Source organism: Pteropus vampyrus, unplaced genomic scaffold (genome assembly GCF_000151845.1).
Source record: "Pteropus vampyrus isolate Shadow unplaced genomic scaffold, Pvam_2.0 Scaffold1515, whole genome shotgun sequence".
Classification (NCBI taxonomy): Eukaryota; Metazoa; Chordata; class Mammalia; order Chiroptera; family Pteropodidae; genus Pteropus; species Pteropus vampyrus.
The window spans coordinates 5679-32151 of record NW_011890296.1 but is presented as its reverse complement, the minus strand read 5'-3'; the positions used below and the strand labels follow the sequence as shown (position 1 = coordinate 32151).

The 26473-nt window shown below is 41.3% G+C and overlaps 1 protein-coding gene, 1 non-coding gene and 1 pseudogene across 2 annotated transcripts in view; 1 reads left to right on the top strand and 2 right to left on the bottom strand.

Moving 5' to 3' along the window:
• Positions 1-364: 364 nt before the first annotated feature.
• LOC111734505 lies at positions 365-5636 on the top strand (annotated as a pseudogene).
• Positions 5637-22156: 16520 nt separating this feature from the next.
• The window catches only part of LOC105310235 (melanoma-associated antigen D4-like), a 7405-nt gene continuing 3088 nt past the window's right edge, over positions 22157-26473 (bottom strand). Inside the window, exons 4-12 of the mRNA XM_023526629.1 lie at positions 26352-26457; positions 26066-26145; positions 25622-25713; positions 24954-25033; positions 24827-24869; positions 24343-24405; positions 23279-23393; positions 22548-22991; positions 22157-22363 (exon numbers count right to left, since the gene is read on the bottom strand). Of these exons, the coding sequence (XP_023382397.1) occupies positions 22557-22991; positions 23279-23393; positions 24343-24405; positions 24827-24869; positions 24954-25033; positions 25622-25713; positions 26066-26145; positions 26352-26457 (1014 nt within the window). The 3' untranslated portion in view covers positions 22157-22363; positions 22548-22556. The remainder of the gene's footprint in view (positions 22364-22547; positions 22992-23278; positions 23394-24342; positions 24406-24826; positions 24870-24953; positions 25034-25621; positions 25714-26065; positions 26146-26351; positions 26458-26473) is intronic.
• Positions 23634-23763, bottom strand: LOC111734506. The gene has a single exon (XR_002778471.1). It is a non-coding gene; the product is annotated as a small nucleolar RNA SNORA11 (small nucleolar RNA).

The following is a 26473-nucleotide window of genomic DNA, read 5'->3' as shown; positions in this document are numbered from 1 at the left end:
CATTTGACTCTAATTCTGCATCTTACCACCAGCTGACTCCTAACGGGCAAGAATGGCAGGACCCCAAATCCCCAGTGAGTAGAACAAGAGAGAGTAATGTGGCAGTTCCCAGCCTTCACAGGTAGGCACTGGCTCAGCTTCCTGCTTAGTATCATGAGAGAGAAGAGCATGGACATGTCCCACATGCATGGGTGGCACCTCACAGTGCACAGTGGTACTGCTCACAGTGCTCAGGAATCTGGCCCATCACCCCAGTCTTTCTTCTAGGGGAGGAGTGAGGAAAGGGTTTAGGAGAAGAGGGCTTTCCCTGGAGTGAGGGGTAGTGGGAAGAGAAGCCTGTCCCCACCCCCAGAGATCTAGAACCATGGTTAGAAACCGATTTGATCATAGAAAAAGTAAGTCATGTGTAAAAATTGATTTTGCTGTTAAAATCTCAAATATACCAATTATTGAAACTGTTAAAAATGTGAGCCTGTTGAGAAAAACAAATGCAAATTCACAAAAGTGAATTTTCATTAGATAATAAAGAAGCAATTAAATTTAACATATAAATGCTGAAGATTTAAAAAATTTATGTAGGGAGTAGGGGGGAGCGGGGAGGTAGTTGGGGTAAAGGGGGTCAAATGTGTGGTGATAGAAAGAAATCTAACTATGAGAGGTGAGCACACAGTGTAAATATATATTTGCCTTATTGTTAAATTGTCCAGCTGAAACTTATTTGATTTCATTAACCAATGTCACCATAACAAAATTAATTAATTAATTTAAAAAATGTAAATCACAGTATAAATTGACCTCATGGTTTGGTTGACAACATACAGCTATATTTATAAAATATAACCAAGTTAGGTTATGTAAATTAAAAAATAAAAGATAGCTACTTCATAAATTTATTAAAACATCTTAATCGTTTTAAAAAGGCAAGAATTTCAAGAAAATATGAAGGCAGATACAATAAATTATATCAAATTGCAACACTTAGAATCAGGTATTTCTAACATTGGTTCAAAATTATTATATACAAACATCTTTCTTTTCTCTTATGAAATAAATCAATAGGCTAGAAGGTGGTAAAGAAGAAAGGGTCATAACTTTACAAAAATTATTTTACAACAATGAACTTATACCATATATGCTATTCAAATAAAAAAAGTATTGGATTTCATTTTATTAGACTATGATAAAATAAAGGGAAAGAAAAGAAGTAAAAAGTGAATCTTTCGTTAATGCTTTCTTTAACTGAAAAGATATTAGTTCCTGGAAAATTCTCCCAAAGTTAAGGAAAAATAATTTCAAAAACAATACAGATTTGAAACCACTATTATTTTTAATGGCACGTTTAAATTTTGCCAGAGTCAGGAAATTTCCTGTTTTGGGAGATCAAATTTTAGCAGAATAGCCCCATTATACTTTCCGGTATATACTCCTCAATCTCCCAGTTTTTCTTCATGTACACTTACTCATATGAAAAAGCATAGAAATCATGAGTGTGCTGCTCTATGAAAATTTCACAAAGTGAACATACCTATAGAATCCTCACTTAGGTCAAATAATAGTATATTACATAGCTCCCTACAGGGCCCTCTTGTGACACTTTGCAGTCATTTTGATTCCTCTTCTACAAAAGTAACCACAGTTCTCACTTCCAGCAGCATGGTCTGGTTTTGTCTGATTTAAAATTTATATAAATGGAAGCATATGGTGTAGAGTCTTTTGTGTTTAGCTTCTTTTACTTATCATCATTTTCCTGTGTTTTACAATGCTCTTGGATCTGGTAGTTATTTAATCATTGTATTGCTACATTGCATTTTATCATATGAATACAACATAATTTATTGTCTGCATTGTGAACATTTGAATAGTTTTTCATCTGGAATAATATGCCTTGTGCTATGTGAACAATCTTGTACATATTTTTGGTGATCATTATACTCATTTATGTGTATTTCCCTAAGTATTTACCTTAGATGTGGAACTGCTAGGTCATAGGACTTTACATATGTTTAGCTTTATTATCCGCTACCAAAGAGATTTCCAAAACAGTCACATCAATTTACAGTCTCATCAGCTGTGTATTACAGTTCATGTTTCCTCACATTCTCATCAGAATTTGACATTGTTTTTTTTCTTTTGAGCCATTCAATTTGGCCCATAGGATGTGCTATAAGTATGTCATTATAGGTTTAATTTCTTGATGCATAATGATATCAAGTACCTTGCCATATAATTTTTGGTCATTTGGAATTTTGTTTTGTGAAGTACCCATTCCATACTTTGCCTTTTTTTAAAATTGTTTTGTCTGTCTTGTTTTTATTGATTTTCAGTGTTCTTTACACTTCCTAAGTAAAATAATATTTTTGCAAACATGTATTGCAAATATATATACATTTTTTTGGTTTGCCTTTTCATCCTCTGAATAGTATCTTTTAATAAATGAAAGTTTATGTTAATAGAAAAACTAAAATTATTATCAATTTTAATGTTTTATAACCTACATATACACATATACATAAACTTTAAAAAAATCCTTTGGGCTGTCTGGACTCTGCTTTAAGATCTTTGTCATTATGTTACAAATAAAACATTATTTCATTCCTCAAAGTGGAAGTATTTCAAACAACACTATCTGATAACAAATTATTAACAAAATAAAACTACAAATTATTAACAAAATAAGAAAGCACACATGGCCCTCTACCTCAAATTTTTTAAGTCTATTAAAAAATTCTGTGGTAAAATGGAAAATACAAACAAAAATTATAGGATTTCTAAACAAATGATAAAAGTATATCTATGGCATACATTTAAAACAGTAATCAACAAAGGAAATTTTCATAATCTTAGACATTTTCATCGATTAAAATAGATGAAAAAATTCATTAAATATCCACCACAAAAACCTAGAGCAGCAAAATAAACCAAAAGAAAGCACAAAGAAGAAAATAGTAAAGATAAAAGGAGTAAAAGGAGAAAGAAATGAGTTAGAAGAGATAAATGTGAGATCTAGTTAATAAAATTGAAATTATAGACTTTGGAAAAAACAAAATAGACAATAGACTAACAAAATGAATAAAAGCATAGACATTATAAATATACAATCTCAAACGTAACAAGAAATAATAACCATTGAAACAGCAGTACTTTAAAAAAATAATAAAATAATTTTTTGTTGTTCTATGCAAATGAAATTGAACCTTAGGCAAAATGTATATTATTTTAGGAAAATAATGTTTATCAAAGTTGACCCCAGTAGAGATAGAAAAATTAAAATAGACCAATTTTAATACAAAAAATATATATAAAGTTATAGCTATCCCACTAAAAACATCAGGCCTAGATGTTTTCAAAGTGGACATCTAAAATTCAAAGTCCAGATAGTCCAGTGCTCCCTTAAGTGTTCCAGAGCATTGAAAATAAAGGGAAAATTTTTAACTGTTTTTCTGAAGCAACTAAAACATTGATACTTAAATTTGATAAGATAGTACCAAAAATAATAGTACAGACCGAAAACATCTATGAATATTGTATGTTACACATATACACAATCTTCATGGTAAATCCATCGTCTTTCTTAATGGTGAAACTCCAAATGCATTTCACATTAAAACATTAAGAGATCAGGACAAAGGCAAGGGAGCACACTGTCTCCACCAATATTTGTCACTGTCTTGGATTAAACAATTCAATTAGAAAAATCAATTAGAGACATAAGAACTCAGAGTTCTATTTGCAGATGATATGTTCTTACACTCAAACAAAAAACAATTCAATACAGTAAACAGGATAGTGAATACCATATAGATCTTAATAGCTTTTATATAAACAAACACAAATTAGAGATAGTAATGATATAGAACGAATCTTTTTAAAATAGAAAAAATGATAATATGTAGTAATATATTTTAAATCTATTGAAAAATATTTAATGCTTATAAAAGACACAAAGTAAACTTGAACAAATGGAAAGATTTCATTTGTTTTTGGATAGGATTATTCAACATCATGAAATGAGAAGTTTTCCTTAAATTAATTCATAAATTTCACTGTCTCAATAAAAAAGTGTCAATCAGCATTTTGGAGCCAGAAATTTTGATAGTAAATTTCACATTGGAAGACAAACAAATAAGAAAACAATAAAAAAGCAAAAGCTACAGAGAGATTGGCCCTTTAAGACCTTAAAACACAGTATAAAGCCACTATTATTAAAATTGATACATAAATAGACAAACCAGTGGAATAGAAGAAAAAATTCAGAAATTTCCAATTTCATTAGTATGTGATGAAGTTGGCATTTCAAATGACTTGACTAATAGATCAACTGTTTAATAAATTGTACTGTGAAGACTGATTTTGCCATTTAGAAAAAGAAAATTAGATTCATACTTAAAGATTACACCAGAACAAATTCCAAATGGAAGAGGGGTCTACATGTAAAAAATGAAATCATATAAATAACAGAAGAACATGAGTAAATTCCTCTTTAACCTTTAATAAGGCTTTCCAACTAAGACTAAAAATCCAGAAGTCCATAAAAAATTGATTCAGTTGAATTCATAAGTACATGCTCTATAGATTAGATGATATTATATCAGTATTAGTTGTCTGATTTTGATAATTGAACTGTGATTACAGAAGAGAATTTTCTAGTTTTTAAAGAAATACACAATAAAGTATTTAGAGATAGAAAGACATCATGCCTACAACTCTCAAAGGCTTCAGAATCTTTCACCAGGGACCAGCTAAGATAGATTGTAGTTCACATCACCACTGTGAAGAAGGTGGCCCAAGTCCTCATGGAGAAGCACTACGTGCACCTGGCCAACAAATTCCACACCAACAAGCTAATCGCCATTATCCCCAGCACGCAGCTCCACAACAAGGCAGAGGGCTATGTCACACACATAATGTAGCAGATTCACAGAGTCCCATGAAAGGTATCTCCCTCAAGCTGCGGGAAAAGGAGAAAAAGGAGAGATAATTATGTTCCTGTGATCTCAGCCCTGGATCAGGAGATTACTGAAGTTAATCTTGATACTAAGAAAATGCTGAAGCTCTTGAACTTTGGCAGTCTGTCAAACTTCAGGTCACTCAGCCTACAGTTGGGATGAATTTCAAAACACCACTTGAAGCCATTAGAATCTTTCTGCTGTTCTGTAATATTTTCAATAAACCATGGACAACCTTTAAAAAATGGCTTCAGAAAAAAGATATGGATAGATATATAGAGAGTTAGAGAGATAGAGACATAGAAAATGATGTAATATTAATATTTGGGGAACCTGGAAGACATGTATATAGGAATTCTTTGTGGTGTTCTTATAACTTTTCTAATGTTAAATTATGTTAAACATTTCAAAATAAATGAATAAATGGAATAGAAAAAATTTTAATTTAATAAGTCAAGGAGATTATCTTCTGTTTTTTTTCTTCAAATTTATTTGCATAAGGTGGTTCAAGATTTTGACTAGTTATCTTTTAATCTTTTATTTTCTATAGTTATGTCTCCTCATTCATTCTGGGCAATGGTTTTTAGATAACTTCTCTTTTTTTGTTGTTCAGACCCACTGAAGGTTATTATCAGTTACATCGTCTTTACAAAGAACCAACCTTGGATAGTTTGCTTCATCTTTAACTGATTTATTCTCTCATCTTCATTCTATTTTCTGCTTTCTTTGAGTTTAATATCCTGTTCTATAAAATTATTGTGATAGATGCACGTGTCATTGAATATTTTGCCTTTCTTTTTTTTACACTATACATTTTTAAGCTGTATTTCACAAATCTTCATTATTATTTACACGGGGATGTAAAGTACAGCATAGGGAATATAGTCAATGATACTGTAATAACTATGCAAGGTGCCAGGTGGGTACTAGACTCTTTGGGGGGATTACTTTGCAAATTATATAAATGTCTCATCACTGTGCTGTACACCTGAAACTGATATAAAATAGTATTGGATATCAACCATAATTAAAAAATAAAAAATAATTTTAAAAGGAAAAAATATTTTGCAATTTCATTGATGATTTCTTTTTTGGGTTATTTGGAAGGATATTTCTTAATTTAAAAACATAGGTGATTCTCTAGTTATTACTGGTTATTAATTTATAGCTTAATAGCATTGTGGTCAGGGAATATGCTACTATTTCATTGTCTCAAACTTCTGAGACTTGCTTTATGGTCAACATGTGGTGTCTTTGGTAAATATCAATAGCAGTTGAAAAGGCTGTGTATCCTGTAGTTGTGCACTGATACAAACGTATAAATATATATTGCCAAGTTTGTTCATTGTATTTATCAGATCTTTTGTATCTTTGCAATATTTGTATCTGTATGTCCCATCGGTTCCTTAGGGAAGTGTTTTTAAATCTCCCGCTATGATTATAGATTCATGTATATGTCCTTGCAGCTCTGCCAAGGTTTACATTATATTTTCAGACCATGTAATCAGAACAAATAGACTAATCACTCTTTTATTTGCCTGGTGAGTTGGGCCCGTTGTGATTATTAAGCATCCCTCTTATAGCAATGCTGGTTTTTTGTTTGTTTGTTTTGTTTGTTTTTGCCTAAAAGGCCTAACTTTCTGAAATAAACAAGGTACGCCAGTTTATTTTGATGAATATGTTTGAGATATAAGTTTTTCTACTTTGTAACTTTCGACTTTTCTGTATATTGCTATTTGAGGTGTGTCTTTATAAGCAGAATATTGGAGGTTTCTGTCATCTTTTCCTTCTTCCTCTTCTTCCTCCTTACCCTCCTCCTGCCCTCCCCTTCCTCCTGTGCTTCCTCCTCTTCCCCATCTCCCCCTCTCCTCCTCTTCCACATCCTACTTTTTTATCCAGCCTGTTAATTTTGGTCTTTCATTGCAGTATTTACCTTTAAAGTGATTATTGATGTATTGGGGTTCGTAGCTACCATCTTAAAGTCTTCTATTTCTCCCGGTTCTCTATACTCATTTATCTCTTTTGACTTCTTTGACATTAATTTAATTTTTTTTTCTATTTTCTACCTCTATCACTTGATAGGTATTCACTCTTTTGTTATTCTTTTAATGGTTTTTTGGAGACTACGACATGCACTCTTAACTTCTTAAAGTCTGACATAAATTGGTCCTTTCATCTCATCACAGAAAATGCAACTACCTTAGAACATTTAGTCAACAGTACCTTCTGCTTACTTGTTATAATATCCTTACTTATTAATATAATATATAACATACTTTAATATTATTGCTGCCACATTTTCTAATCACTCATAGATACACACACAAAGAAAACCATGTGGATTTAACTTCAAAACACATTATTTTTCAGTATCATTTTCTAAAACCAGATCATTTAAAGATATCCATGTATTTATCTGATAGGTCACTGTTCATTACTCACATATCTTTGAGATCCATCAGGGTTCGTACTCTTTCTCTTAACGAGCACACTTAAGTATTTCGTTTAGTGTGGATGTGCTTGTGAAACATATTTCTATCTAAATTAAATTAACAGGTTTTTTAGAGCAGTTTTATGCTTATCGTAAAACTGATCGAAAAATAAGAGAGTTTCCACATACTCCTTCACCGCGCCACCTGCATGCTGCTCTTGATTTCCCCTACCATTTACATTTTGATTTATTGTGGGCCATCCGTTACAATTAAAAACCAATATTGATACATCATTATTAAGTAAAGTCCATAGTTTGCATTCGGGTCCACTCTTTGTGTTGTACTTTTGAAAAATGTATAATGACATGTGTCCATCATTACTGTAACATAGAGAATACTTTCACCACTGTCCCGAAACTCTCTTTTGTGCCACCTAGTCTTCCTTCCTTCAGTGCTCCCAAATCCTGGCAACCACTGATCTTTTTACCGTCTCCATAGTCTTGCCTTTTCCAGAATATCACATCGTTGGAATAAACACAGTAGTTAACCTTTTCAGATTGGCTGTTTTTCATGTAGCAATGCACTTTCAGGTTTCTAAATGTCTCTGTGGTTCGATAGCTCATTTCTCTTTATTGCTGAATAATATTACATTGTATGCACGTACCACAGTTTATCTATTCACATATTGCAGATCATTCTTTTGTCTCAGTTATATTGAGGTATGATCGACAAATAAAAATTGTACATATTTAGGTGCTATAAATTGATATACGTATTTACGGTGAAATGACTACCATGATCAAGCTAATTAACATCTCCGACATCTCACATACTTACTCGTGAGTGTGCATGTGTGCATGTGTGTGTGAGTGCGTGTGTGTGTGTGTGTGTGATGAATACAGTTGGGGTCTACTCTTTCAGCAAATTTCAGGTATACAATACATTATTATTAACTATAGTCACCATGCTGTACAATTGCTTCCAAGTTTGGGCAATTATGAATAAAGCTGCTATAAACATTTGTGTTCAGGTTTTTGTGCGGACAAAAATTTTCAACTCATTTAAGTAAATACCAAGGAGCATGACTGCTGGATTGAATGGTAAGAGTATGAAACATTCACTTTTTTGTCTGAAAAATGCTTTTATTTCACCTTCATCTTAAAGGACATTTTCCCTGCTTATTGAGCTCTTAGTTGGTTGTTAAATTCTTTTGGCACTTTGAAGATACTGTTCTACAGACTTCTGGCTTCCTTGTTTATGTTGAAAGTCAACTGTCAGTCTCATCATCCTGTTTTCAAGACTATAGTGGCTTTCATGATGTTCCCTTTGTTTGCCTTTCAGAAGTTTGGCTATGTAGGTTTAAGAGATATTTACTTCAGAATTATCCTGCTTGGGATTCTCAGTGTTTCTTGAGTCGGAGGCGACATGTTATCGGACAGCTTTGGAAACGCCCGGATCCCTCTCCGTTCAAATATCACCTAGGCACTTTTCTCTTTGCCATCTCTTCATGGAACTCCAATTAGAATGTGTTAGGCCTCTGCATCCAACATATCCTTTCCTGCCCATGCTATGTTTTCCATCCTTTTGTCCCTATACATTTTATTCCAGATATTTTTATCTGACCCATCATCTAGTACACTCATCCTCTCTCTTCACCACGTCTTACCTGTTGAAAATGTACCCCTTCGGTTGTTGCTTTCAGATATTTTACTTTTTTATATGTAAAACATCTGTCCTGTTTATTTCTTGGTTTCGTTGAGGCCTAATGCATATTCTATACCCATTTTAAGTGTCCAGTTTGATGAGTCCTCACAAATTGAAACATCTGTGTCACCACCGCCGATATCAAAGTATAGAACACTTCCAGTGTCCCACAAAGTTCCGTCGTGTGCCTTTGCAGTCATTCTCCTCGGTCACCTCCAGCCGCGGGCAACCACCAACCTTCCTTCTCTCATTTTAGTTTTGACTTCTCAAGAATTGTATGTTAAATGAATCAGACAGTATGCAGTATTCTGTTTCTGGTCTTCCACTTAATGCTTTGGATAGTCCCATGCATTGCATTGCGTATGCCGGTAGTTTGTTCCTTTTGATCTTTCTGTGGATGTGTGACAATTGGATGATCTATTCACCAATTGATGGACGTTTGGGATGTTTTCAGTGTGGGGACATTATGAATAAAGCCACTACCATTGTTCGTGTCCAAGCGTGCTGTGGACATTTTGTTTATTTCTTGGGTTGAAACCCTAGGAGTGGAATGGCTGGGTTACATGGTAGTTGTGTGCTTAACTCAACAAGAAACTGCCAAGCTTTCATGGAAAGTACCTAGTCTTTGCACCAACATGTATGAAAACTGTAGCGGCTCCCCCTCACCAGCTGTTGCCATTTTCGGCCATTTTAAAGCCATCAGTAGGCATCCTAGTAGTTATGGTGTGCTATCTCATTTTGGTTTTGATTTGTATTTCCTTGTTGACTAATGATTTTGAGCAACTTTACATGTGTTTACTTGCCTTTCATGTATCTTCCTCAATATTTTGCCCACTTTTAAAACAAGTTATGGGTTCCCATTATTGGGTTGTAAAAAATTGTTATACATTCACACGTGCAAGTAAGTTCTTTGTTATGTATGTGCGCTCCCTCTACGTGACTGGTTTTATTTCTTAACAGGATCTTCCAAGCAGCAAAAGTTTTAATTTGCCTTTGAATTATTTTTATAAAGTCAGTTTACTCATCTTCTTTTATCGTTCACGCTTTTTGTGTTCTAAGAGGTCTCCTTAACTTAACAAAGCCTTTTCTCCTGTCATCATGAACAAGTTTTATAACTTTATCCTTTACGTGTATACTTATTATCCATTTTAGGCTATATCCGTATGTGATTTGAAGTAATGTGAAAGTTGCATTTCTTTCCATCTGCGTATTCGGTGTTTCTTCAATATTTGTAGAAAGCATGTTTTCCCCCATTGGATTCCATTAGCACCACTGTCGAGCACCAATCATCCATACATGTGTATGTTTATTTCTGGACTTTCTATTTGTTTTCCATATATTTGTATGTCTATACTTGTAATACTACCACACTGTCTTGATGACGGTAGCTTTTTAGTAATTTATGAAGTTAAGCAGGGCGAGAACTTCAAATATGTGTTTCTCTTTCTGAATTGTTTAGGTTATTCCAATCCTTTGTATGCCAGTAAAAGACGCAGAATCACCCGGTTGCTTTCTAGTCATTTGCATTGCTGTGAGTCAATAGCTCAACTGTGGGAGAATTTACATCTTATCGATGTTGAATCTTAAAATCCATACACATCATCTATCTCTCCATTCATTCACATTGCGTGAATTTCTCTCGGCAATGCCTATTGAGTTTCATTTTACAGCTTCGCGTGTATTTTGTTAAATTCATTGCTAGGTAGTTCATGTTTTGCATGTAATATAAATGGCATTTTTATTTTAAATTCCGATTGTTTGTTCTTAGAATTACTATAATTGATACTTTTTGTCGACCTCATCCTGCAGCCTTGCTTATCTCACTAGCAGTAGTTTTAGTCATTTTTTAAAAACAGAATCTTCAGAACTTTCTACGTAGATGATCATATCATCTGAATAAAGACAATTGCACTTCTTCCTTTCTACCTTGTATGCCTTTAAAAAAAAAAAAAAACTTTAAAAAAAATTCCTGCCTTAATGCACTAGATAGGACTGCCAGTCCAGTGCTGATTAGGAGTGGTGAGAGAGGTTTTGGGGTAAAGCTTTCTGTTTTAAACCGTGAAGTATGTTTTAGATGATCTTTATCAGGTTAGAAAACTCTCTTCTATTCCTGGTTTGCAGAGCATTTTTAAAAATCTGGATGGATGTTAAATTTCGTTGAACGCTTTTCTTGAATTATATGAGTATCCCGTTGACGCTAAAACAAATTATGACACGCTGTAGTGGCTTAAAACAACACAATTTGTTATCTTATACAGTTCTGGAGGTGGGAAGTCCGAATTGCGTCTTACAGGCCCCAAATCGATGCGTCTACAGAGCTATGTTCCTCTGCAACCACGAGGGAAGAATCTGTTCCTTGCCTTTCCTATGTTCTAGAGGTCACCCGATTTCCTTGGCTACTGCCCCTTTCTCCGTGTTCAAAGCCAGCAGCATAGAATCTCCCAATCTCTCTCCTCTCTGACCTCTGCTTATGTCATCCCATCTCCTTCTCTTCCTGTTCATTTTCCTGCCTCCCACTTCTATGGGCCTTTGTGATTACATTGCTCCACCCAGGCAATCCGGGATTAATATCCACACCTCAAGATCCTCACTTAATCACATCTGCGAAGTAACTCCTGCCACGTCCGGTAACATATTCACAGGTTACAGGGATTAATGCATGGATGCACTTGGGTATCATTGTTCTGTTGTGTGGCATGCATCCATTAGGATGATGGTATGGTTCTCTTTTGTAGTCCATTGATATAGTTGTAACGTTCTGGGTATTGATTTTCAAATGTTCAAGAGCACTTGTGCTTTGAGAGAAACCCCATTTGGTCATAAAGAATCTCTTTGCTATATTGCTGTTCTCCTTTGCTAACATTTTGTTAAGGATTTTTGTGTCTATGTTCTTGAGGGATATTGGTTTGCAGTTGTATTTACTTGTAATGCCTTTGTCTGGTTTTGTATAAGGATACTTTGGTAGAAGGATAATAGTTTCACAGAATGAATTGAGAAGTATTCCCTGCTCTTCATTTTTCTGACAGAACTGTATAAATTTGGTGCTAGTTCTTCCTGAAATATTTTGCAGAACACACCTGTGGGGCCAACTGGGCCTGGAGTTTCCTTCGTGAGAAGGCTTTTACTCACAAATTCTATTTCTTTAATAGATATAAGGCTATTCAAGCATTCTGAATTTTCTTGAGTCAGCTTTCATAGATTGCGTCTTCCTAGGAATTTGTCCATTTCTTCTACGTTGTCGATGTTTTTGGAATAAAGTCGTTCATAGTATTCCCTTACTATCGTTTTAGCATTTGGCACTCTAAAGTTGTGTCCCCTCTGTTCTTCCTGATACCAGTTATTAGTTCCTTGTCTGATTTTTCTTGATTAGTCCACATAGAGTTTCATCAGTTGCATTAATCTTTTGAATGAACCAGCTATTGACCTCATGGCATTGTTTCTATTGTTTGTTTTCTATTTCATTGATATCCTTACTGTTGTTTCCTTCTTGCTACTTTCTGTTGGCATATTTTTTACTTCTTTGGTTAGCATCTTAGTTTCGTAGTTCATTGGTGTTAGACCTTGCCTCTTTCCTAATATAAACATGTAAAGCTAAACCTTTCTCCCTAAGCGATGCTGTAGCTGAATCACACAAAACTTGATATGTTGTGTTTACATTTTCCTTTAGTTCAAAATTTCCCTAGTGCCTCTTCTTTGACCGTGTGTTATTTTGAAGTCCATTGCTTAATTTCAAAGTTTCGTTTATTCTCTAGAGCTTTGCTTATTTAATTCCACTGTGCCCAGAGAACATCCTCTACATGACTTCAACCATTCTTCATTGATGGAATTTTGTTTTATAACCAGGATAAGATCTTTCTTGGTGGGTGGGTGTCCCCATGCCTTTGAAGAGAATGTGTATTCCACTGCTATTGGGTGGAATGTACTAACATTAGGTCAATCTAGTTGATAGTGTTGTTAAAGTCTTCTTTATCTTTATCGACCTTCTATCTATTCGCTATATCAAAATCTCAGAGAATTTTTGAAATTTCCAACTATTAAATAGATTCGTGTGCTATACTCTCTTTTAAGTTACGTCAGTTTTCGCTGTATGTAATTTAAAACTCTTTGACCCAGTGCACTGAGAATTGTTATGCTTTCCTGATTAATTGACACTTTTATTATTACTAAATGTCCCTGTTTAACACTAGTAATGCTTTTGGTCTTAGAAACTACCTTGTCTGTCATTACACCTTTTCTTTGTTCTTACAGTTCATTTTCACATGGTGTATCTTTTTCGATCCTTCTACACTGAACCGATCCCTGTGCCTACATTAAAGTGAATTTCTATTCAACAGCACATTGTAGTATCTTGCAGTTATCTTACCCAGAAATAGCTGCCTTTTATTTGGGAGTTTAGAATGTTTACATTTAGTTTTAAGTATGAATATTATTGGCTTTAAATCCATCATCTTATTTTGTGTAGATGCCTTCCTTCCTTCCTTCCCTCCTTCCTTCCTTCTTTCTTTCCTTCTCTCCCTCATTTGTCTTTTTATTGTTTCACCCAATTCCTTTGTCATCTTGTGCATTACTGAAGTATTTTTCAGTATTCTATTTTTAATCTGTGTATTGGTTTTTACCTATTTCGTTTGTTTTATTTCAGTGGTTCCTGTAAGATTATATTACCCATATTTAATTTATTCGTTTATTTCAGTGGTTCCTGTAAGATTATATTACCCATATTTAATTTAGGTTTTTCACCTACAAACAATAATATTCCACTTCATGTGCAAGGTAAAAATCCTAAAAGTGTGCCTTTATTTCTTCATTCCCATCCATTTGCTTTTGTTTCCAAACATTTTATATGTACACGCGATAGCCCCCACAATGTGTTTTTATTGGTTTTGAAAACATTCAGTTAACTTTCAAAGAGAGTCATTTTAAAAAGATTCCCCCACCCCCACATATTTACCATTTCTATAGCTACTCATTCCTTTGTATTGATCTCGGTTTATATTTGGCATGGTTTTCCGTCATCCTAAAAATTGCATTCAATATTTTCTATAGTTCGGGCCACTGGTGTGCAATTCCAATGGTTTTATTTTTTGGAAGAAACTGTCTCCCCATTATTTCTTTAAGTTTATATTTAAATTAACATTCAGTGACATAGACTTCTTTTGGACGGCCAGTTCCAGGAACTTTAACATATGTATAGCTTCTTGTAACAACCACCACAATCAATATTCAGAACATTTCCATTCTCCCATGAAATCCCTTTGTAGTGCTATTCCTTTGTAGTCACCCTCTCTCCACACCTAACCATGGCACCACCGATCTGCTCTCAGGATCGTTTTGTCCTTGCAAGAAGGTCATATAATAAATGGAACCCTTTAAAATGTAACCTTCTGAGACTGGCTTCTACCACTTAGCATAATGACTGTGAGTTTCATCCAAGTCATTGATTGTATCAATAGTTCATTCCTTTCCACCACCGAATAGTATCCAATTGTATGGAAATAATATACTTTGTTGAAGGGCATTTGGGTTGTTTCGAGTTTGGGGTAAAAGTGAACAGAGCTGCTATAAACACCATGGGCAGGTTTTGGTATGATCTAAGTTTAAACTCCTCTAGGGGAAATCCTTGCGGGGTGAGATTGCCGGATCATATGGCTAAGTGTATGTTTTTCACTTCATATGAAGCCGCAAAACTGTTTTCCAGAGTGGCTGGACCACTTTACATTTCCTCCAGCAACATGCGGTAAAATCCAGGTGCTGCCCATCCATCCTCAACATCATTTGCTCTTGTTAAGTGGTTTTTTTGTTTGTTTCTTTGCTTGCTCTTCTTTCCTTCTATCTCTGTTCGTTTGTTTTAGCAATTTTAATACAGAAATGGTGGTATCTCGCCTTAGTTTCAATTTGCATTTGTCTGAGAGTCAGTGAGGTTGAACATCTGTTCATGTGCTCAGTTACTACATATATAATCTCCTTTGTGTTGAAGTATCTGCTCAAATATTTTGTCCATTATTTTCTTAATGTTGAGTTTTAACAGTTTTTTAGTTATTCTGGTTACAAGGCCTTTTTCGGATACATAATTTGCAAATACATTCTCCCAGCCTAGGATTTGTCTTTTCAAACCCTTAATAGTATCTTTCACAGAGGAAAAAGGGGTTTTTGGTATCATGCTAAAACATCTTTGCCAAACTCCAGGTTGAAGTTTGTCTGTTGTTTCCTTCTAAAAGTTTTACAGTTTTATGTTCTTGACTTGTGTCTAAGATTTATTTTTTAGTGGTTCTAGTATAAGATATGAGGTCCTTTAACTTTTGGATGGACATCCGGTTGTTTCCATACATGTGTTGGAAAAAAAAAAAAACAAAAAAAAAAAACAGTCCTCTCTTCATTGCACTGCTTTGGTGCCTTTGTCCAAGAAGAATTGGCCATGTTTTGTGAGACTAGTTCTGGAACTGTCTCCTCTGAGCTATTTATTTGTTTGCCTATCCCTTCATCATTGTCGAACCGACTTTTGTTTACCGTAGCTTTATATGTTTTAAAATGAGGTCATGTGATTCCTTTAACTTTATTCTTCTTTCCACAATTGTTTGGCTATTCTAGTTTCTTCTACTTTCCATATAAGCTTTAGAATCCTCTTGTCTATGTCTACAAAACATCCCGCTGGGATTTTTATTCGAACTGCACTAAATCTATAGATAAATTCCAAGACAATTGACATCGTTACCATGTCAAATATTCCAATCTATGACCATAGTGTGTTCCTCTATTTATCTGGGTCTTCTTTTATTTCATTCTTCAGTGTTTTGCTGTTCTCAGCATCATTCGTTAGATGCGGAGCTAAGACTTTCCCTTCTTTTTGTTAAGTAAGTAGTAGTAGTCTCTTATATTTCATTTCCCAATTCTTCTTTGTTGGTATATAGAAATAGGATTGATTTTATGTCTTAATCTTGTATTCTGCACTCCAGATAAATTCGCTTATTAGTTTTGGGGTACATACATACATACATACGTACGTACATACGTACATACATAACGCTGTGTGATTTCAACTGAATCAATCAGCTTGTCCGTGAATAGGAACAATGTTAATATAATCTACTGATCCGTGCCACAGCATGATGAATTTCCAAAGCATTCAAGTAGAGAAGAAAGAGGGCAGACACCGAAGATTACATAATGCATGTTTATGTTCTAAAACAGGCTCCAGGAAAGAGAATTCTAATCTACAGAAATACAGAAAGAAGATCAGTGATTGCATAAGGCTGGATGTGGATGGTAGTCATTCACTGGGAAGGGGCGCAAGGGAATTTTCTTAGGTGTTGAAAACGGTCTCCTTCTTGATTGGGGTGGTAGTTACATCGGTTGTAGCATTTGTTAAAGTCCATGGAACTGTACACTTAAAAGGGGCATATTTTTAATTTGTAAATTAAACCTCGGTAAAGCTGATAAAGAGAAACCTTGACAGGTGCGAGGTGATATCTCATTGTGGTTTTTATTTGCATTTCCCTGATGATTAGTTATGTTGAGCATCTTCTCATGGGCCTGCTGGCCATTTTAATGTCCTCTTTGGAAAAATATCTATTTAGTTCCTCTGCCCGCTTTTTAATCACATTGTTTATTTATTTGTTATTCTGTTGCATAATTTTCAATATATTTTGGATATCAACCCCTTATCTGGCATATGGCTTGCAAACTTTTTCTCCCATTCTGTAGGCTGTCTTTTCATTGTGTTAATTGTTTGTTTTGATGAGCAGAGCTTTTGAGTTTGATGTAGTCTCATTTGTTGGTTTTTGCTTTTGTTGTTCGTGCTTTTGGCATCGTGTCCAAAAATGCCATTGGCAAGGCCAGTATCGATGAGCTTCTTCCCTACGTTTTCTTCTAGGAGATTCATGGGATCGGCTCTCAGGTTTATGTCTTTGATCCATTTTGAGTTAATTTTTGTGAGTGGTGTGAGAGAGGTGTCCAATTTCATTTTTCTGTATCTTTTTCTCCAACCACTATGGGAAACCAAATGGAGGTTCCTCAAAAAATCAAAAATAGACCTATCTTATGATCCAGTTATTCCACTGCTGGGTATACACCCTAAGGAATGAAAACAGGGGTTCGATGAGCTATATGTACTTCAGTGTTTATCACAGCATTATTCACAATTACCAAGATAAGTCAACCACCCAAATGCCCATCAACGGATGAATGGATAAAAAAAAAGATGTGGTATATATACAGAGTGGAATATTATTCAGCCATGAGAAAGGAGGATATCCTGCCATTTGCGGCAACATGGATGAAGCTTGAGCACATTATGCTAAGCTAGATAAGTCAGACAGAGAAAGATAGGCACTGTACGATATCACTTGTGTGTGGAATCTAAAAATCTCAAACCTGTAGGGAAAAATAAAAAATAAAAACGAACAGTAAATTGGCGGTTACCAGGGGATGCGAGAGTGTATGTACAAAATTGAAATCAGTACTAATTAAGCCATAGAGATCTAATGTACAGTATATTGAATGCAGACAATAACATTGTACCATACGTATGTAATGTGATAAATACTGTTACAGCTGCAACAATAGTACAATATATAAATGCATGAAAGTACCACACTGTACGTTTTAAATTCACACGGTGTTACATGTCCGATTTATTCAATATAGGAAAAAAAAATTTAAAAAGGAGAGAGAAACCTTGACTATTAGCTTAATTTAGAGGAACTCGGTTTGCTAAGAAACAATGCCCAAAACGTAGACCTCTTGTAATGAAACGTTCGTGGCTTTATCAGTCAGTCATTCAAGAATTCTACTTATGGGCACCAAGCAGGGGGCTCTAGCCAGCTTCTCTTGTCTTCCCCACTCCACCCTCACACAGATGAACCAAGTGTGCTTCAGGACAAGAATTTGGAACTACAGCTGAGGTTGGACTCCATCTCCTGGGGAATGTCCTTCTACATTGATTCTTGCTTTTGCCCTTGCTCCTTCTGCGTCCCAACCTTGTGCCTTGTGCCCTTTTTCCATGTGGAGGGAAGGAAGCAAGAGGAGATTTGCGAGGGTGACCCGGTCCTAGGGCTCCTCCCCGTGTCCCCCATTCCAGTTGCCGGGACCCTACAGTTTCCTAGTTAGCTTCAGAAACAGGATAAAGCATAATCCGAAGCTGCTGCCATCCCATCAGGCACACGAATATCTGGCTCTCGCCTGCCTCAGAACCTTAGCTAAAAACAACGAATAACTCGTAGTAGAGTTACATCTTCCCACTTCTTCCTTGTCTGCTTTCAGAAGGTGTACTTTTGCCTGTTTATCAACACGTTCTAATCCTGAACGTTTTCCAAAGCCCTTGTACAAATTAAGACCTCCATGGACAGTGCGGGGGGGGGGGGGTCTTGGCTCCACATCCTCATCAAGTCTTAGCACCCACAGTCTTTGTAATTTTCTTTTATGTGGCCATTGAGTGTGTGCACCCCGTTTCATTTCTCGGACTTCGTAACCTGCGGATGTTACCTATTTCGAAATAAAATAACCTACATTTGCTGAACCACATACTAGTGTAGGCGGCCTGGCAAGGGACTGTTGTGTCACCTTCGAGTGCGAGAGTCCATTTCTGACATGGATGCTGTAGTGCTGGCATCTCCAGGATACTGAGAGGGTGCGTTAGGACAGTGTAAAGTCATATTTGAAGTGTGCGATGTCCTGCAGATTTGTATCATTTCTATGTCGTTAGTTTCAAAATCAAGGGCACTTGTAACATGGAGTCATCCAGAATTGGAACCCGGGGAACTTGACATTGGACAAGTCATTTCCTCTGCCGGGTCCTCAATCTCCTCACTGGAAAAAAGGTGATGGGTTTGGGGTGGGGGTCCTTGTGGTGCTAGATTTCTGACACCGTCCACATCCCTACTACTCGGTGTTGTCTTTTGAGACTATGAGGTGGGCAATGTAACCCGACTGTGCAGATGAGGAAATGGAGGTGCTGAGAGGTGAAGTGACTGGCCCAAGGTCACGGGGCTCAGGCGGGCAGGGAGGGACATCGATCCCAGATGCTTTCCAGACGCCCTCCCCTCTCAGACACGCATGGAGTGCTTGGGTGGCACGTGCACATCCTGTTTGCACACTACTTTACCCATTTCCTACTTGCTTTCATGCACAGGCCACAGCAACTGCTCACAGCTTTCCTGGGAGCTGGACCGGGCAGGACTGGGGACATGCTCTTACCCTTATGACTCAGGTGAGGAAACCAAGGGCCAGAGAGATGATGTGACTAAGACAGCAGACCTCAGAGCTTGAGCACCCTCAGAGTACATCTAGTCCAATTCTGTGCTTTGAGAGATGGGGATCTTAAGGGCCAGAGAGAGAAAAGGTGGGGCCAGGGTCGCTTGTGGAGACAGTGGCAGAGCTGGGTCAGAGACCTCAGGCAAATCGCTTCCCTTCTCTGAGTCTGTTCTGCCATGCATGCCATGAGGAACAGTAACCCCTGCAGAGTATCAGCGAAGTTGGAAGGAGATAGTGCACCAGGGCCTGGTGCCGATGGTGACAAATACGACGAGGAGGAGCAAGATGGATGCCCAGGAAGTCTCCAAACCAGACGTCTCAGGGGGCTGGGAGAGTGCAGGCAGGATGAACCTCGGTGGTGGGAAGCCATGAGGGGTGGGGTTCTGGTTCAATGAAGGGAGACGGGAAAGGTAGGGGCAGCCTGGGTGGGTGGGAGGGTGGGTGTCACCAGAGAGTGGTGAGAGGTGGTGCTATTGTCCCAAATGACACTGTGAGCCCCTCGAAGGCAGTGGGAACAGACTGCAGTGGGCAGAGCACACAGTTGAATCAGAGGGTTCTGGATTCGAGGCCCAGTGCTGCCACTTCCTGGCTCTGTGCCTTAGGGCAAGTGCCTTCCCTCTCAGAGTCTCATTTTCCTCATCTGTGGAATGGGCCTGACCATCCCCTCTCTTCAGGGCTGTCTAGTAAGTAAAATCTACGCCCATACAAGAAACGGTAAGTGAATGTTCAGAAAACTTTATGCGCAATAGTCAATAACTGGAAACAAGTGAATCGAGGAATGTTTGTCCATCAACAAGAGTGAGAGGAGTCAGAGGGCGCAGGCCTGGGTGGGGAGAAAGCTGTGGGAGCTGCCTAGGTGCACGCACACCTCATCCAGGGGCCCTGGTGAGGACTAGGGTCTCAGAAAACTCTTGCTGAGATGCATTTGAGGGGAGCCTGTGGAAGGCCCCAGGCTGGGGCGGGAGGGAGGCCTGCTCTGGTGTCATGGTTGCCCTGTGACTGAGGAGGTAGGCCACCTCCAAGGTGACTAGCCTGACCCTTCTGGGGGACCCAACCTGGCTGCATTCCTCATGGCCCTCCTGCCACCTCTCTGCTCTCCTCCTCCCTGGCCAGCCAGCTCTCAGCACTGCCTCCTGCAGGGTGGGAGAGAGTGGGCTCCTGGGAGGCTGACCCTGGGGAAGGTGGAGTGGTCAGGGGAAAGTGTTGTAACCTACAGGCCTGGAGACTTGGTGTCCTCCCCAGCACCTTGCCTCCGATGACTGCTGTCTCCTCCTTTCCAGATGAGCTGCCACTTCTCAGGTGCATTCTGCACACAGTGCTCAAACTCACACCTGTGGCTTTTGTGAGAGCCCCGCATTCATCCATGAAAAGGCATGTGCCTACTGTGTGCACAACAGGGTCCTGGGAGGTTCCCAGGACGAGGGGACCAGAAACGTCATGTATCATTCACCGTGCCAGGGCTGGGCTCCCTGGCATCCTTCACCCACTCCCTGCTCTCCCAGCCCCCCACACATCTCGGGCCACACACCTGAAAACCTAAAGGGAAAGAGACCCCATTTTTGACAGAAGTCACAGAATGCTTTTGTGGCCAAGCAAGGACCCAGCACCCAGAGTGGCAGAAGTGACAGCACTGGGCAACAAGGCAGAGACCCGCCTGAAGCCTGTCTTTAGGGGAGGGGTGCAGACAGAGTCAGGTTCCTGGGGGTGTGACCTATGCAGTCCCAGAGGACCTAGCACGCAGAAGGGCCCCACATGTGCTTCAATGCTCTGCTGTTGTTCTCTTGGAATTCGTAATAATTTTGCGGGGGGGGGTGGTGCGGGGAGACCCACGTTTTCATTTTCCATTGGGCCTGGCAAATTATGTCATGGGGTTTATGTCAGGATCCAGGTCTGGCTGAGAGAGGACCTCTTTTCAGAGAAAAGAGGCAATGCAGACAGGGGCCCTAACTACTCTCTCTCTCCTAACCTGGGCCTTTGTCCTCCCAAGGTGTGAACATCACTGGGGGACTTGAGGAAGCTCTGGGCACTGTCCCTGTCCACTACTGAGCCATTCCCAGGGGCCCTACGTGTCTCTGTCCTCACTGTCACCCACTGGAAGAATTGCAGAACTAGCCGCATCCCCGCCCCCCCCCCCCCCGCCCGCCCGCCCGCCGCAGGGCTCACCTAGCCCTCGAAGACACCAGGACCTAGGCCTGGCCTTAGCCTCAATGGGACAGCCCTGCTTCCAATGAAGGGCTCTGGGAGTCCCAAACAGGCCTGAGGTCATGACCACAGGCAATGGGCTTTCGGAGGTTTGAACGCAGCTTTGCTTTCATCGAATCTATTCTCAGCAATAATGATCCTCCTCCTACCTGCTGGAGGGGAGAGAATGTCACCGTGAGGTCTACCTCATTGTCCTTTAGGCTCCCTCTGAGGGATGAGGTCCTGAAATTGTGTGGATGATGAGGGAAGGGTTCCAGGACACTGCCTCCAAAGGTGGAGACAGGGAGCTGGGTCCCGGTAGATGTCTGTGGACCCTGTACCTTGGTGGGAGGGACAGTGGCGCTAACCCACAGCCTCCACCCCATCCCTTCTCCTGTTTCCCCCACTCCGCACTGGCATCTAACTGGGGCTGCATTGTGTAGGAAATCATGTAACTCTGTGGACGGGGGCCTCTCGAAACTCACGGTCTCCACACTCACAAGCACCTTCACATTGCCCAGCGCCCCGCCTGCCTCTTAGGCAGAGGCGAGCCCCCTCCCCCTCACCCCCCCCATACCCCCATCCCAGAGAGCGGACCATGGGCCACTCAGAGCAACACCTGCACCGGTAATGGAGGGAACGTGCCAATTCATTTTGCAACTTTAATGTAACACTGATACCAACCAAAAACATGACAGCACGACAACAGCACATGAGGAAAGCAGGAGGGCAAAGAGAGCTGAGTCTTGCATGCCATCTTTGATGGGCAAGCGGAGGCCACCTAGAGTGCTATGTGGACATGGAGTCTGAGGAGGCACTCTGACTGGGTGAGTGATTGCTGCAGTTCAGCGTTGTCTGTAAACACAGGACACAAAAGTGAAGGCAGAAATAGAAATACATGTGAAACAGTAAGGGATATAAAGAATAAAACAAGAGTCTGTCCAAACTCTCACCGTTCTCCCTCCCCAAACCAGGCCTTCTGCCTACTTCTCACAACCCTTCCTCAGCCCGCCCTGCCCTTCAGAGTCTCATTTATCACCTGAAAATCCTACTGGATCCAGGAGAAGAAGCTGGCACTCGTTCTGGCGGCATTTCTGGTCCGGATGGTGGAGCTGGTGCTAGGGCCATCTAGGACGATGGTGTTGGTCCCACCATCAGTGCCACTGCTGACGCCGGCTCTCCAAGTGGCCCTCCTGTTGGCACGGTTGCTGTTCAGAATGTACTGATGGTATCTGGCCCAGAAAGCAAAGGGGATCCTGGCCCAGGCATCGCCAAAATCTCCGTCCTCGTCCCACGACAGAAGCTCCACCTGTATGTCGTCCCAGCTCCACCGTCCAATCAGAGCTTCATCCCCAATATTCATCTGGGCCCTCATCTGGGCCCTGGCATGTTCCTCAGCCATATCCACGTCCATCGTCTTGAAGGCATCATCCACAGCCTCTAAGAAGTGAGCCTTCCATTCCTGGGGATCTCGGTTCTGATTCTGCGATGGAATAACAGCAACCCTCCTAACAGATACCCCACATTCACTGAGCACCCTACACCCTCCTGTGCGCTGTGCGTAATCACAATAAAAATAAAGACCACTGGAGTCAGGCTCTTCTTACTCTGGACCAGACCTGGGATTTTGCCCCATCCTTCACACGCACAATGTCAGTGAACTTGGGCGAGTTACCTAGGAACTTTTCTGAGCCTCAGTGACCGAGAAACACACAAGGGCTGGGAAGTGACAGCCCCTGGGCCTGGCCCCCAGCAGAGGACCTCCGTTACCTGGGCGATGAATCTCAGCACCCTCATCTTGCTGGTCTCGTGGCGGGCCCGCAGGCCCCAGAGGAATTCATACTCGGATGGGCTGCTATTGGGGATCTTCTTGTATTCCAGGTACCTCAGTGGAGAGGAAGATAAACTTTTGCCTCTAGCCATGTAGACCTGTTGTCATGCTTATGGCTCCCACGTGGCCCCTTCTCAACCCCATGCTACAGCTCAGCTCCTGCAGGACTGCCTTGGCCCTCTGGCCCGTGCCCCACTCCCAGGGTTTCTGCCTCCAATACCGAGGCCTTCAAAGCTCTGGGCTGTTGGTCCTGCCCGGCACCCATGGGGAAGTGCGGGGTGGGGGGTGGGGAACACGTGTAGGGTGTCTGTTCATAAGAAGGCCACAAGTTTGGTGCCCCTCGTCACAATGACCCCGGATTCCTGTTGGGTGTGTTGTAAACAGAGGAGCCATTTCTTCAGGCCCCCTGCTCTGAGCACACCCCACCGCAGGGTCTCACCCGTGGCCTGGCTGAGCCCTGGGACAGTCCACCACGGAAAACGACGGTGAAGGAAAGGGAAGCAACAGTCCGAGAGCAGTGTATTCCGCATACTCTCCCGATCGTATGTGCGCAAATGTGTGCTAGTGCACCTGTGTGAGTGCGCACGTGTTCTCCGAGGACCGAGGATAAGGTGGGCCCTGGCCCGAAAGTCAGGAGGGCTGGCCTCCAGGCCCGAATGGGCCCCTGACCAGCTGGGGCCACACTCAGACTTCCAGTCTCTGAGCCCCAGGTTCCTGAGGTGTAAAGCAGGGGACAGTCTCCTACAGCCTGCAGGGCAGGTACTGAATGACGTGGTGGATGTAACACGCCCCGCACCGTGTTCTCAGTCAACGTGCGCCCCCTTTCCCCAAGACCGCCCCAGAATTCTAATCCCACAGACACTCATATATCCCCACCCACACTCACCCCAGAGCCCCCCATCACTCTGGTGTTAAGATATAGGACGGGGAATGGCTTCCTCAGCCAGACCGGCACACAAGAAAGGCATGGATGTGAGACGGAGTTATCTCGGTCAATACTTACTTCTGCTTCACAAAGTCATCTGTAATGAGCTTCCTCAGATCGCCAAGAAATGGGTGCCTCATCCTGAGGGAAAGGAAAGGAGTCCATGACTAGAGCTGGTGGCAGTGCCCAGATGTGAGCAGGAGCACTCCCTAACAGAACTGAGAGCTTCCCAGCCTCGTGGGGCAGCCCCATGAGGCCTGGGCATGCAGCAGAGGTCAGACGGCTACTTGTCAGCGATGGCCTACATAGGGGTTTGATGGAGCCCCAAATTCTGATGGTTTCTCTTAGATCTCTTCTGGGGACAGAGAAGGGGCACGGAGCAGAAAGGGGGCTGAGAGTTCAGGGCCATTTTGCCATGCACCCTGATGAGACCCTTTGCACTCTGCCTAGTCCAGGATGCCCACTCCCCTGTACCAGACCACCAAGCTGTTGCAATCCCAGGGCCTCCTGTGCCCAAGGACAATGCTGAGGGGCAGTGAGAGCCCAGAGAGTCCGATCGTACCCAGGGCGCAGTCCCATCTTGCGTAGTGCCTCCCAGAGGACAGCTGTGAGGGGAGATGAGGTACAAGAATTTAGAACACGAAGGTGACACTGAGGGCAGCCCCTCAGCTGCAGGTCCAGCCACTCACCCTCGCTGGCCCGGTTGCCATTCATGAAGATGACTCCCAGAATCACCAAGAGGAGACTCAGCCTGGGAGTGTCCTTGGTCCTAAAGGTGTAGAAAGAGGGATCCTGTCCAGCAGCCATTTGCCCGAGAGACTACAACCGGCTCACCCAACTAGCCTCTCTCAGGCTGCTCCGCTACAGGGAAGTTCTCCCCACGCTGTGCATGGCTTGCTACCTGATCCAGACAATTCATTCCTCCGCTTGAGATTGCATCATTTCATCCACCAAATGTTCCCTCCCAGGATTCCGCCGAGGACAGGGTTAGGCGGGGAGCAAGTGCTTGCCAAAGGTGTGTCCAGAGGCACATCCACACTTTCCCTGCCTTTTGCCCATGGGAGCTACACTGGACAAGAAGCTCCTCCAGAACCAACCACTCTACCAAGCCCGGGCCAAGCACTTAGCAGGAAGAGGAAAGCAACAAGAAGCCTGCTTTCTTGGAGGAGGAGGCGGGGGCGAAACCCTGACTGCAGCAAGGCCTCATCCAGGCTTCTACCCCTTTCATCTGGTAAGCACCTGGCACCACTAACTGTGGGTGGGCATTGTGCTAAGCCCTCTAGCCCTGTTTTCCTCTTTCCCTGAGAGGAGGGGAGGCACCACCTAGGAAAGACACGATCCCCCTGCCCCTTCTCACTTTCCCAGGAGGCGAGCCGAGGAATCCCGAGTACAGACAAGAATGTACAGGTGTTCTTCCTTGTCAATCTCCTTCAGGTGGATCCCGAACTTCTACACGGGGAGAAAACAGAACGTGAGGTTTACAAAAAAAAAAAAAAAAAAAAAAACATGCCGGGTGTCCTGCAGGCAGTCACTCCATTCCCTGTCAAAACATTTCCTAGGCAGGGAACCCAAAGTCATGGGGGAGGATGAAGAAGAGAGGACGCGGAAGAGCTGGCCTGTAGGAGCTCTGGCACTGGCCGAGGCAATAGGACCCACTTCAGGAGACAGCAGGTGCTTCAGAGAGCACGAGGGAGAGGAACCCAGGGGAGGAAGTATGTAGTGGAAGCTCCCAGGTGGAGAAGCTAGGCAAGGCTTCCCTGCCGCTTTTGTTCCACAGAGCTGCTCCCATCCCCACACCCACCTTTTCCAGGGTGTATGTTGCTCGTTCAATGATCTCAGGGAAATGTTCGTCATATTCTCGGATAACATCCTTCAGCATGTCTGCAGGAGAGGTGACGTGGGGAAAGCACCTGGGCTGAGCGGGGGCCATAGAGCTGCAGCCCCTCGGTCAGCCCTGCTGAGGGGAGCAGAGTCAAGACCCTGTACTGTGCACATGGAGCCATCAGCCAAGGCCTGATGGGGGACCCACTGGGGAGGGCTGGGGGAGGAGGGAGGGCAGAGTTCAGGGTGGGGGTACAGTTGTCCACCTGAACGCTTGATGGGGATCTTCTTGTAGTCCTTAATCATCAGGTATTTCACCAACTTATTTGCCTGGAGAAGGAAGAGCACATGGGGAGGCGAAGGCCATGGGTGAGCTCAAAGAACTGGC